The 13250-nt window shown below is 42.5% G+C and overlaps 1 protein-coding gene across 4 annotated transcripts in view; it reads left to right on the top strand.

Annotated features, from left to right (window-relative positions):
* Positions 1–13250, top strand: part of OFD1 (OFD1 centriole and centriolar satellite protein) — a 45507-nt gene that overhangs the window by 16666 nt on the left and 15591 nt on the right. For 3 of the 4 annotated variants that reach the window (XM_035725474.1, XM_035725472.1, XM_035725475.1), the window contains 9 exons: positions 1214–1321; positions 3083–3219; positions 3544–3717; positions 6009–6115; positions 7659–7778; positions 9467–9540; positions 10687–10778; positions 11843–12032; positions 13034–13164. In XM_035725474.1, the coding sequence (XP_035581367.1) occupies positions 1214–1321; positions 3083–3219; positions 3544–3717; positions 6009–6115; positions 7659–7778; positions 9467–9540; positions 10687–10778; positions 11843–12032; positions 13034–13164 (1133 nt within the window). The remainder of the gene's footprint in view (positions 1–1213; positions 1322–3082; positions 3220–3543; positions 3718–6008; positions 6116–7658; positions 7779–9466; positions 9541–10686; positions 10779–11842; positions 12033–13033; positions 13165–13250) is intronic. The other variant, XM_035725473.1, reaches the window with a different exon arrangement.

The raw sequence follows: 13250 nt of genomic DNA, 5'->3' as shown, positions 1-13250 counted from the left end.
CTGGGTGGTGGTAGTAAGGTAGGTGGTGGTGGGGGGTGGTGTTCATGCTGTTCCCAGAAGTGTCTGGCTATCTAGACTTGGGGGTGTGGGGAGAAATGGCTCCTGACAGCTCTTTTGTTTTTGGAGATGTCTCCTGAAGATCTCTGCCCCTCCAGCACAGGTTCGAAGATTAGTAAATAAATCTCCTTCCAGGTATACCCCAAGAGCTTTTCAAATTGCTGCTTCTTTGCTGTTTCTGTGTGGGGTTGTTATGCTGGCTCTTTAAGAGTGGACACTCCGTTTCCTTTTGCCCTCCAGCTCTCCCAGAGCTAAGCGCAATGATTATTAAGGTACCTGGAGGGAAGCCCTGCTGACTGTAAAAACTCACAAAGTTAAGCCCCCCCGGTTTTTAAAGCCAAATGATATGGGGACTCGTCTTTTCAGTGCAGGTCACCCCTGTCTGGGGTGCCTGGTGTGGCTGGGTTCTGCTCTTCTCCCTTCTCTGTGCTTGTGGTGTCCCTCCAATTGGTGGTTAGTTTGGTTCTCAACTGTGTCTCTGCCCCTCCTACCCTTTTCAGTGTGGCCTCCCCTCTGCGATTAACTGTGGGATGTCTGTTCCGCCAGTCTTTGGGTTTGTTTTCTGGGTTAGTTGCTCTGCTGTGGCTGTTACCTAGGTATGTCCGTGGGAGGAGGTAAGTTTAGAATCTTCCTATTCTGCCATCTTCCCAGAAGTCCCATATGCCTGTGTTTTTAATCTTAGCAATCTTACTGGAAAAATACAGTCTCTCTGTTGTATTATTTTGCATTTGTTTATACTTTTGTTCACGTTTGACAGTTAAACTTTTTTTGTGTAAATTTTGTCCGTGTCTTGTTCCATTTTTCCATTTTTTTCTTACTGAATTGTAAGAGTTCTTTGATATTATCAAAATTAGTCCTCTGTTTCCATATTACTGCAGATATTTTTTTTCCAGTGTATCACTTGTCTTTTGACTTCATTTCATGCCATATAGGTTTCTGATTTTTATATTGTTAGAGTGATAAATATTTATCCTTATTGCTTCTAGGTTTTGTGTCATGTTTGCAAAGGCCTTTCCTTAGATATTATTCTTAAAAGATCTAGAATGTAAAAAAAGATAATGTTTTAAAACCAAGATTATATGAACAGTGACTGAGCGATGGTTAAATGAAAGAAATTTGTGCAGTGAAACTGTATTATACACTTTGTGTCTTTTAGGTTTTCTCATGCAGTTTTTAAGAGAATTGGCAGAATATCATCAGTCCAAAATGAGCTGTGATATGGAAACTCAGACAAGTTCAGCGTTTCCTAGCAAAGACTCTCTTGGTAACTGTAGCCTTTTTTCAGAATTTTAATTGTTGTTTTCAAATGACAGAAATGACCTGATTTACTATATTACATGCTTGTTCTTGACTGGGAGGGATGCAGCCTGCAGGTGGCGGAGGTGCTCATTTCCTCTGGAATCACTGTGGGAAGGGACCAGAACTGCTCTCCAGTACTGCTCCCTCCCCTCGTGACGGCTAAGGCTGCACTTTCCAAATCTTGGGGGAATCCAAAGGCCCACGTTCTTCCTTGTGTGTTGCATTCAACCTCTCTTAACCGGCAAGTTCTTCCCTATGTCTCATCTAACTTTATTTTACAGCCACTAAGTGAGAAAATCCTAGATGAGTTGCACTGCAGAGAACTAGACAAGTCAGTGGTGTATCATTTCAGTTTATAGTTGAGGAATTGGGGGTCCCCAGAGGAAGAGCAACTTGGAAACATTCTGGGGCAGAACTGATAGTAGAGTCCAAGTTTTCTAAAATTATGTGATTAATCGGTTTTGTGGCCCTTCCCAAGTCTTTAGGAGTAATGGTGCTTTTAACCTTTAAGATGAGCCTATAATTGGTAAAAGCTACACTGTATAACTAGGCCTTTAATTTATTTTGGCATAGGTTTTATTCCATTGGGAACATGGTACATGCTTATTCTAGAACAGTGCTGTCCAATAATATGCACCACATACGTAATTTTTAACTGCCTAGTGGCCATAGTAAAAAAACAACAAAAAACCCACAGGTGAATTTGTTTTAATATATTTTATTTAACCCAATATGACCAAAATATTCCAACATGTAATCTGTATAAAAAACATGAATGAGATTATTTTAGATAAAATTTCTGTGTTCAGTCCTTGAAATCTGGTGTGTCTTTTACACTTAGAGCACATTCAATTCAGATGATCACATTTCATCTACTCAGTGGCCGCATGCGGCTAGAGAGTCCTGTATTGAACAGCACAATTACAGAGCATTTGGAAAATACAGAAAAGTGAATGGAAAATATGTCTAAAATTTTCTAAAGAGATGAACACTGCCAGTACTTCTGCCAGCCTTTTTTCATGTGCATTCTTTTTGGTGGGTGTTGGTGTTCTCCGTGGCTGAGATTGTCCTCTAGGTACACATTTGCATGTTGCTGCATGGTTGATTCTGATCCACAGTTGGTTTGAGGGCTGTGGGTCTACTGGAGACAGCACTAGAATGCAAGATAGTCAGTGGACCTGGTCTCAGTCCCAGTTACACCATTACATAGTTGCTTAGCCCTCGAGGACTCAAACTGTAGGGGCCACTTTCCTTCCCTGTAAAGCAGAGGAGTTGAAATACATGATCTTTGGTTTAGTTTAAAGTCAGTGTTTTGAACGTGTGAGTCACCGGTAACCAAAGGCCACTTCGTTCTGCCTTGGCATCTAGGGACTAGAAAGAGATGCCAGTGTTTTCTGACTTCTATTGTACGCTTTGCTTTCTTTGCCCCTGACATTTGAGGATGAAAATTTTCTAACATACAAAAAGGTTGAAACAGTTGTACACTGAACACTTGTATACCTAGATACTCCCAGCAAATTTGTGTGATACTTGCTCAAGCACTTGTCTGTCCCATCCATTAATCCATCTTAATTTTTTGATGTTTCAAAGTCAATTGCAGAGATCCCTACACTTTCCCCTAAGTATACTCTTTGCTTTTGAACAGACCTCTAGCCTCTTGCTCACCTGACCGCATTTCTCTGTTCTAACTTCCTGTGTTGTTGTTTTTTTTTTTTTTTTTTAACAGCAGAAAAGCTTCAGCTCATTGATGATCAGTTTGCGGATGCTTACCCTCAGCGTCCCAAGTTAGAATCTTTAGAAATAAAGTTAAATGAATATAAGAGAGAAATAGAACAGCAGCTTCGGGCAGAAATGTGTCAAAAGGTAAGTTGTATCTTGTTGCTGTTAGCAAGAGTGATATTGGTGCTTATCTTTTGATGCCTTAATGTTAGGTATAAGGGGAAAAAATGGAGACACTTTATTAATGAATGTGATAAACTATTGCACATGTGATTTTTCTTTCTAATTGATGTCATTTTTTGTGCCTTTTGAATGAATGCTACAGGTACAGTGAATGAGATGAAACTAAAGATGAGTTAAACTAAATATATTTAAGTAGAGCATTAGTGTTAAACCTAGCCATCAAGAGAGAAGTTATTTCTTTAGTATAGTTATTGGTATTTATAGTTATTTGTACTCAATTGGCAGTTGAAGTATTTTAAAGATACCGAAATAGCAAAAGTTAAAATGGAAGAGAAGAGAAAGGCTGAGAGGGAGTTAGCTGAGTTCCGGAACGAATTGGAGCGAGCTCGTCAAGCAAAATCTGAAGCCCTCATTTCTCGGGAAAAGATGGCTCTTGAGAGAATTCAAAAGCACCAAGAGGTAACATTTTACAGTTATTTACCGGGTGTCTGTTTCCTGCAGCTCTTAGTAGATTGGCTCAAGGTCTGAGACTGGGTTGGGACAGTTGGCTAGACACGACAGAGCGCTGCAGGAGCGCTAGGGACTGGGGTCAAGAGCGCAAATGGAAGCATCGGCCTTGAAAAGGATATGCAGGCTTCGTTCCTCCGAAACGGCTGGAAGGAAAGAGCTGTGAGTGCGAACGTCCGTGTGGGGATTGTGAGAAACTCACGCTGAATAAGCTCCATCCTCTTGGGCAGATTTGAGGTTCAGGGGGGCAGCTTCTAGAAGAGGATCAGCAGTTGGGGAACGGTTGCGTGGGGGGAGAGGCAGAGCAGTGAACGCTCTGAGACAGACAGGACTGATGGCACTGTGTCGAGGGCCCAGCTGAGACGGGCAGCTTGTGACGGGTGTAGACCAGACCAGGTGCTTGGAGGCGATTGTTCTGTTCCAGTTCTTGGGAAGCTTTGTAAGGTTAGCCAGGGCAGAAGGAGGCACCTGGGGAGCGGAGCTTTCTAGAGCTGACTTGGCTTGAGAAAAGCAGCCTGTTTAATTGAAGACACTGGGGCTCGGTGGGGTGGTGAAGGAAGCCAGAGGGCAAGACGGGTGGCTACTAGCCCAGGGGAGAAGGGAAGGCCCTGTGGCAGAGTCCGAGGCCTCGAGGACTAGGTCTGGGGCTACCGACAGGTGGAAGGGTAAGCATGGGCCAACGGGATAGGGTTGCAGGCGGAGGTGTCACGTGAAGACCGGCAACAAAACGCAGTGTGCTGCCATTGTGTCAAGTTCAAGGTACCCGGAGGAGCGGAGTCCAGGCCTGCAGAAGTCAGTCAGGTGGCCATCTGATCTTCTCTCACGGAGGGTGACTGGACGGGAGGTGGAAAGGTTGAGGCGTGGCAGGAGGCGTGGGGTCCACTCTTGTAGGAGAATCCAGTTCCTTTCCCAAGGGGCTATCTTTGACCGGCCTGGATTGGGACCACTGTTCCCCGTGTCCGGCCAGAGCTGCTGCCGTCGGGAGCTCTTGCTCGGGACTTCTCGGTCAGACCCAGTCGTTTCATGCTGGTTGCGTCCCCTGTACGGTTTTGTTTACCATTTCTGGTGATTGGGCTCCTGTAAAAATAAATGTGGGAAGCACTGTCTTTGAGATGATTGGATTATGTTTAGATGAACAACTGCATCCTCAAGATCGGTGACTAATTCAGACCAATCAGTTACCAGACCAGAATACTCATTCATTCATTCATTCATTCATTCATTTATTTTAAAGATTTTATTTATTTATTTGACATAGAGAGACAGAGTGAGCACAAGCAGGGGGAGTGGCAGGCAGAGGCAGAGGGAGAAGCAGGCTCCCCACAGAGCAGGGGGAGCCCGATGTGGGACTCAATCCCAGGACTCCGGGATCATGACCTGAGCCGAAGGCAGTCGCTTAACCAACTGAGCCACCCAGGTGCCCCCAGAATACTCATTTAGTTAACTGATTCTCTGAAGGCTCTGGACAAGAGGGCCCTCCTCATGCAAAGCATCGTGTCTTTCTTCCACCACCTGGAATGCCCTTCTCCTTCCGTCCCTGATGAAACTCGCTTGGCCTTCAAAATCCAGCTGGAATGTCACCTCCTTGTGATACCTTCCCTGGGCTCCTACTGACAGACTGATTCGCCTGTCGCTCCTGCCACGGAGTCTTTCTGTATTTTGGTTATAAAATCCTCACATCGTAGTCTGATTATTTCTCTCTCCCTGACTGAACTGCAAATTTTGTAAAGGTGAGACCTGTATCTGCATCCTTCTCTGTCCAGCTCCGAGTGTGCTGTTTGACATAGGCTAGGCATTCCATGAAGCCTTGCTCGGCAGACACACAAATGGAGGTGTGGCCCATTCAGCTTGCCGCTGCTGAGCCAGAACGGGAACTGAAACTTGCCGGCAGCAACAGCAGCAGGGGAATTCTATTCTTTTGACGTTTTATTGCTAAACACCCATTTTGTCATTTTTTTCTTGCTGAAGCACTCATCCAAATTTTAAGCGTCTGAGAGATGTTACGTAGAATAGATAGACCAGGGATGTTAGGAATACTCCTTCACAGTCATTGAAGGAGGGAACATGTGTTTGGGTAAGGAATTAGGCAAAAAAGCATACCTCGAATTGAAACCTCTTAAGAGAAAGGGAAATTGTAACCCTAAGTGTCTGGAGTTTGTTTTCCGGAATTTAGGAAGCAGTATGTTCAGATCCATTTTATTTTCTTTAGCTTGCTTACTAAAAATTAAAGCTTTCATACACAGATGGAAACCAAAGAAATTTATGCTCAGAGGCAGCTTCTACTAAAAGATATAGATTTGCTAAGAGGCAGAGAAGCCGAGCTGAAGCAACGGATCGAAGCTTTTGAATTGTGAGTAATGTGTATTCGTTTCAGATATTCAGAATGAATGAGATTTAAAAGAACTAAATAGGTGTCTTAATAGTCTGATGCTAATTGCCAAGTAGAGTTTTTAGTTGTTAAAGTGACAACACCTGGTTTTAAAAGGCACAGATTAAGAGAAACAAAGACTAGGGTTTCATTTATGAAATACTAGACATTAGGGTGAAAAGCAGAATGAGACACCATCATTGGGCTATAGTAAGACCAGATAGATGATTTGAAGAAGCTAATAATGCTTTGACAAATCCTGTGTTTCTCATTTACGTTCCGTTCAGATCTAATAGTTTCACATGCACATAGCAACTGAACTCCAGATACCCAGACCTTCCATGTTTACTTGCTCTACTGTAAAAAAAAAAAAAAAAAAAAAAAGAAATATGGTGGCTCTGACTTGACTTGTACTGGGTGAAACTATTTCTCTTGGTGTGTGTGTTACTTTTTCTAAGTGCTCACAGATGTATCAACCTTCACATCTTACCTGGGATTAATACCAAGCTCACCAGTCTGTAGTTGGTGGAATAAGCTTTCTTTCCCATTTGGGATCTTGACATTCATAGATACTCCAGGAATCCGATTTTATTTAAGAGTTTGTCTCCATCTTCATTAATGTTTTTTCATTTTCGTAGGCTCTATTCATTTGATTTCTTCTCTCTGCCTACTTTACTCTCCTTTTGGTGATACTGAAGTGGCACATTGATAGAGAAAAGTAAAGGGGCAAAATTTGGGCAGATTCTCGGTTACATAATCATGATTATATAATCACTTCCTTACCTCCACGTCCCGGACTCCTCCCGTCTAACTATATTAAACTAAAATAAATGGATTTAATGCTCCTTTGCTTTACAGATTAGCCAGCAGAGGGAGCTCTAACACAAAGCGTTTATCCTTTGCTTGTAACAGACCATGTTCATAGCACTCCTCACTGCGGTTTGGTCTAAGTACTTGTGAACCTGACTCCCGGCTCCAGAATTGGTTTTGTGGGTGATTGGGGGGGGGGTGTCTCTCCATGAAAAGCACTCCATTCTCCGGATTTGGAGGTTCTGAAGGACCCATCTATCGTTTGCTCTCTCTCGTCACTCTTTTCAACATGCATTCAATGGATTATTAAATGCCAAAAATGAATCTTCTACCTATAATTCTTATGGGCTCATCAGTTAAGTCTCACAATTAGAAGTAATACTCTAGAAGAAACAAGCATTTAAGTGCACTAGAGTTTGGTTTGTAGCTTTGTAACTAAAAACATCACTTTTTCATCCCTAAATTGATGATAGCCATTGATCCCCTGTAACCCTTTTTTGAGTGTGGATCCTCTTCTGTAAGAGACCACTTTGGTCTTGGTACATTCACACTCCCCTTAGGTGCCACCGGATAATTCCATCTGCTAGTTGATGAACTAAGTCAGCTCATAAAATAGATGGAGGAACTAAAACACGGGCTATTTTTTACCCCCTACATTTGTTACTTCAGATGTTGTGGTTTTCTTATTTGCTTTCTCTCTTTTTGCTAATTTCAGGACTCAGAGGCTGCAAGAGGAAAAAAATAAAAGCCTGACTGACACACTGAGGAAGCGGGAATTGAATATAAAGAGCATTGAGGAGAGCTATGACCAGAAGCTCAAGAATGAACTTCTCAAGTAATTGCATGGCATTGCTAAAGGAATCCCGTGTTTCATTAAGTTGCTAGAAGCACAGCAACACTGATGAAATAGATAAGACGGACAGTTTTTTTTGGGGGGGGGGGGATAAGATGGACAATTTATGGCAAAATTTGGTGTTTAAAAAAAATACAGGTTTTCATTGGTAGTCAAGGCTTTCCCATGAATATTTACGATGGGTTTAAAAAGATGCAGAGAATAGCATCCTCTGCTCATTCTTACTCATAGCTTCTCTGACACTGAGAGCTTATGGTTTGCTTCAGTTTTTAGGGCACCTTAGGACTTGCTCAGTTTGCACAGCTGAGCAGCTGAAAAGTCAGAAGTACAACCACTTTCCTCCCTTCTCTCCTCATACTGGCATGAAGATGGGGATAGGCCACAGTTTCTCCAGTGGTGGTCTTATCGGTGACAGGGTTCGTCACTGAACGTGTGCCCTGGTATTCCTTCAAGGTTCTGCCAAGCCCGAATCCAGAAAAAGGATTAGCTATAGGAAGCAAAACACAGCATAGGAGAGGAGAATATGGATAAGTGTGGTCCCTGGGGCTTTCCTATAGCCTGAGTTTTGTATCTTGGTGAATAATCTCTTCGTGCAAAGACATTAAGCCCATATGGTAACTCCCTCCCATGCGTGGCACGCCATCTGGCACATAGCAAGTGCTCAGTTAATACTGACTAAGTGCATGTGTAGTGAAGCGATGACTCCGCTCAGCTCCTCTGGGCAGGTCTTAGTCATTGGCCTCATTTTTATTGCCTTGCTCATAATTTGTCATTGGTATTCCATTACATAGTACGCACTGAGGTTTCTGGAAGTTATTCTTTAAAAGAATTCTGTCAAAAAAGGTAGCATCTTTTCATTGTATCAGTTTTGAAATGATGGATTTGATCTACCTATTTTATGTCTGCTCCTCTACCATACTAGTGAACACTGAAGTAACCCTAGTTGTTAAACACGTTTTTCTTCCTTTATTCCTCACAGTTTGTTAACTTCACCTAGCCATGGATATAGTGAACTGTTTGGTATCATTTGTCCGGCTTTGGGTGTCCTTCTGTGTCTTTAGCCAAGTGTTGAAGTTGGGAGGATATCACAGGATTGCTTCTCCTTCCTTTTTCTGGCCTCTGAACCAGAAAGTCAGCTGGTAGCAGCTGGTGGAGATGGCTGAAGCCCCGAGAGATGTGCCTTTGGGTATTGCTAATTCAGGTCTAATGCTGGTGGCAGTTGGCTCTCAATGCCGTGCTCAGCCTTTAAGGGCAAAAGTTCTTATCTTGGGGAGGGGAGACGGATAGGTGAATTGCAAGTGACTGACTTGGTTATCATTTGGGATTTAGAGTCTGTCACGCACACTGTAAGTTGGCCTTAATTTACTACCTTGTGTCAGTCGAGACCAACTGAGAAATAATTGTTCTCTCTAACCTCACAACAACAACAGGACCCTTGATCTTGTGTGACTGAGTTTTGGGACCAAATTGACAGGATCACAGTAGGGTGTTATGGACCTTTTATGTTCAGAATTCATATCCCTGGCTTTTGTCTTGAGAGAGCTTGAGGCTTACATGTTGTCACTTTCAGTGCCCTTAGGTGCCCCAGCGCCACAGATAAGCTCATGTATTGATGGTAATCTGTCCAGGAAAGCGACAAGGAGCTCATTTTTGGTTCTTCTGATTGGCAGGTATCAACTTGAACTAAAGGATGACTATATCACCAGAACGAACAGGCTGATTGAAGATGAAAGGAAGAATAAAGGTGACTCTGGGGGCAAGCTGTGTTTTTCAGCACTGATGTAGGCTGTTAGCTTCCTAGTTGGGCCTGTTCTGTGTTCTAAAAAAGACATAGCATACACATCCTTGTTACTACGAAAATTACATGTTTTTTGTTATTTTAATTTTACAAAATAAAAAAATACTGTCTTACTACATTTTTGTGAACCTTAGTGTTTAACCTTTTGTATATTCACAAGGGTTAGTGATTTATCAGCAGGATTTTTATCCAACTTTATTTCAATGTATTTTGATAAATGTGATTGTCAAGAAGGTGGCAGCAACTTATTGCCATCCCGTAAATATCACTCTTAACTGTGAGAGACTTCATTTTTTCCTAATGAAAATTTTAACTTCTCCGTCCCTGTGATCTAGTTTCTTATTTCTTTTACTTCTAATGTATTTTTATGCTTCATGCTATTTCCCCTTGACCTATAACCTCTTAAATTCTTGTATACATTAGCCAGAAACTAGGAAAGTTGGATAATTTTTCATTCTTTGAGATATTTTACATTTTAATATATGTCTAGGAACTTGTCGATGACAAGAAGTTAAACTTTTAGTGGCCATTTTAAATGGACTCTTAGGAGGACACCAGGGCTAGGTACTTGATACCGCCCAGCCAGGTCGCCCATCGTGGGCCTGCTCCTTCGCAACTGTCTTGTGAAGGCGAATGCTTATATAGGTATCCGTACCATCGTGGATTCAGCAAAGTATCCACGATGAGGTATATATGGTGAGGTATCTATATAGACTTGTGTTAGATGAAGTAAAAATGATAAAATAATAACTACAGAATCACAACAGACAACTAAATCTCTGCATTCGAGGAAATTCAGACCTGTTGGCATGAGGGCCCTGTGCTCTGAGCAGATGGTGTAAGTGGTAAAGATGTGTGTAGCAGGAGGAAGTTCGCCACATATTTAACCCTTAAAACTAACGTCCCGTCCGTCACCTGTTGTGTAACAGGGCTCATTTTGTACTTGCCTGCTGATTTTTTTTGACTCTGACATCTGCTGTTTAGATAATGAAATAATAGTCATTAGGGCTGATCTGCGCCCATAAATTATTAAATGATTTTGTATCCACTAGGAAAACATGATGATGATAATTGGTTGGCTCTTTCTTTCAGAAAAAGCTATACATTTGCAAGAGGAGCTCACAGCTATTAATTCAAAAAAGGAAGAATTTAATCATTCAGTAAATCGTGTCAAAGAGCTTGAGGTAATTGTTAAGCCTGTTGTTTTGAAACAGACGTTAAGACGATATATGAAACTTCGTTTTAGTCATACATAATTTATCTTCAGTTATCCTCTTGATGTGTTTGTTTATTCCATGACTAAGAAGGTGATGGCTGCACTTTGTTCATTCGCTAGTTCTTCACTTCAATCTTAGTCTCCTAGGGAAGCATAAAAGGATGTCTTTTGGGGCCCAGAGTCCTGCCTGAATCCTGTCTTTCTCCCTTTCTGCTTATGTGCCTTTGGGCAAGTTTTCTGACCTCAGATTCCTTACCTGTAGACTTTGGGATGTTGCCTACATTTCATGATTGTGCAGGGAATTCAGTGAGCGGATTGATGTGCGTAGCACGCAGCTGACACAGACTAGCTTCTACCTCAGCCTCCTCTCCCTTCCCATCAGCAGCAGGTAAAAATTCCTGTCATGATGTCGGGATCTTACAGCTTAAAACAAAATGAGATGCATTTTTCGTGTGCCACTGTTAACTTTATTTCTATTACTTTGTGTGTTTGCTATCTGAAGGACAGAACTGGAACTTTAGGTACTTAAAATAAATTTTATACACAGAACATATTTTTGTAGCTGTAAGGACTTGAGAGCTTTGCAGGCTGCAAACTTGAGCTCTGTTATACTAAGAAAAAGAAATCACCCCACAGCATGTTAGGATATCTTACCTTTTTATTACAAAAAAAAAAAAAAAAAGTGTGTGTAGATCTATCTATATATATGTATTTATATATTGCCACCATCTGTGGTTACATTGTTGGGCCCTTAGTTGCATCCAGAAAATGGGGTGATTGTCAGAAGCACTAGCTTTGCAGGACAGGGTTGTACACAGTAGCAGTTGGATGAACTTGCCCCTGCCCCAAATCAAGGGCAAAAGATGACTTGTACTGCGGGAGTTAGGGTCTCGTTGCAGAGAACCAGACTTCTGTCATGGGGCCTTAATTCAGTCATGATGTCCAGCTCGGGGCGTGAAAGCCTGACAGCTTTCACTTAAGCAGTCCTGTAAAGTCACTGTTCAAATACAAGTTTTTCTGTTTCAATTGCAGCTTGAGTTAGAATCTGTCAGAGCCCAGTCTTTGGCAATAACAAAGCAAAACCATCTGCTGAATGAAAAGGTGAAAGAGATGAGTGACTATTCGCTACTGAAAGAAGGGAAACTGGAGCTTCAGGCACAAAATAAATTACTTAACCAACAACTGGAAGAGACTAGAAATGAAAACTTGCGTCTCCTAAACCGTAGGTGTTTTTTTCTGATTGGCATGGCTTTGTAACTGCTATTAGCTTAGTACTCTGAAACTGCTTTGTCCTATAAGGGAAGCTTCAATCGGGAAGATTTTATAAAATTAAGATTCTTGAATCAAAGGTACTTTGTTTTTGCTTCCTGCTGCGTAATTGTGTCACTAAGGAGAAAACTTTATTAACTGGATAAATCTGTCCCTCTGGATGGTACCTGGCTCCCCTTGCCCTCTGACTCCTCTGGCCTGGTGGTGCTTGGCCCGTGGGGACCTGCTCAAGCGCTTGGAGGGAGGGAAGAGTGAGGTCGAGGTGACTGTGATCCCTTCTCCATCTCCTCCTTGCGGAGTAGCCCTGGGCTAGCCCTGGGCTGGCCCTGGGCCTCAGGAAAGCAAGATCCCAGTACCTGGGGGCTGGCGCCTCATCAGCGCCCTGTGCCTGCTCGCTCTCCCCAACTCTGGGAATGCCTCCCTTCCTGACCCTCCAGGCGTGAGGACTGGTAACAGCTTGGCCCCAGTACTAGCCCAGGGAACTATACCGTCCTTTGCGGTACCCTGTGTAAGTCTCTCTTTATTAAAGGGTCTTCTGATGACCCAAAATGGGGACACCATCTGCTTGCTTTCTGGACCCTGCGTGCCGCTGACAGATTCACAGGTCGGATTGGACCTAGGGGCAGTCCCTGGCAGGCTTTGACAGAGCATTCTTTCTGTGCCTCTGTGCGTAGTAGAGGAGAGGCGGGCATTCACGTTAATTTGAGGATTTGAAAGAATTCTACTGGGAGTAGAACTCTGAAGAGTGGTAAAGTTTGCAATTATGTGCATTAAATTCTTTTGTTCTGAAATTGGTGATTCAGGACTGCTCTTAGTCCATTCAATAAAACTGATATTAATTGCGTGCATACAAAGAAAGGGAAGAACCATCTAAAGCCTCTTTAGAAACTGTTTTTGTTAAGTAAAATGAGAAAACTTGAGGTTGGTAATGACCAGGCTTTTTTACCTTCATAGATATAGCTCAGCCATCTCCTGAGCTGGTGGTTTTTCAGAAAGAACTAAAGAAAGCCGAACATGCCATCGCATTTGAGCATAAGGAGTTCGAAAGCCACAGGCAGGCTCTGCAAAAACAGCTGCAAAGTGAAGTGAGTATTGCTCTTGGCTCATCCAAGTGTTAGGGCAGTGCACTTTGTGGGTGTGTAAAATTGGCATGTGTCATACCAGCATAAAT

Source organism: Zalophus californianus, chromosome X (genome assembly GCF_009762305.2).
Source record: "Zalophus californianus isolate mZalCal1 chromosome X, mZalCal1.pri.v2, whole genome shotgun sequence".
NCBI lineage: Eukaryota > Metazoa > Chordata > Mammalia > Carnivora > Otariidae > Zalophus > Zalophus californianus.
The sequence above is the reverse complement of the archived record's forward strand: the minus strand, read 5'-3'. Positions and strand labels throughout refer to the sequence as shown.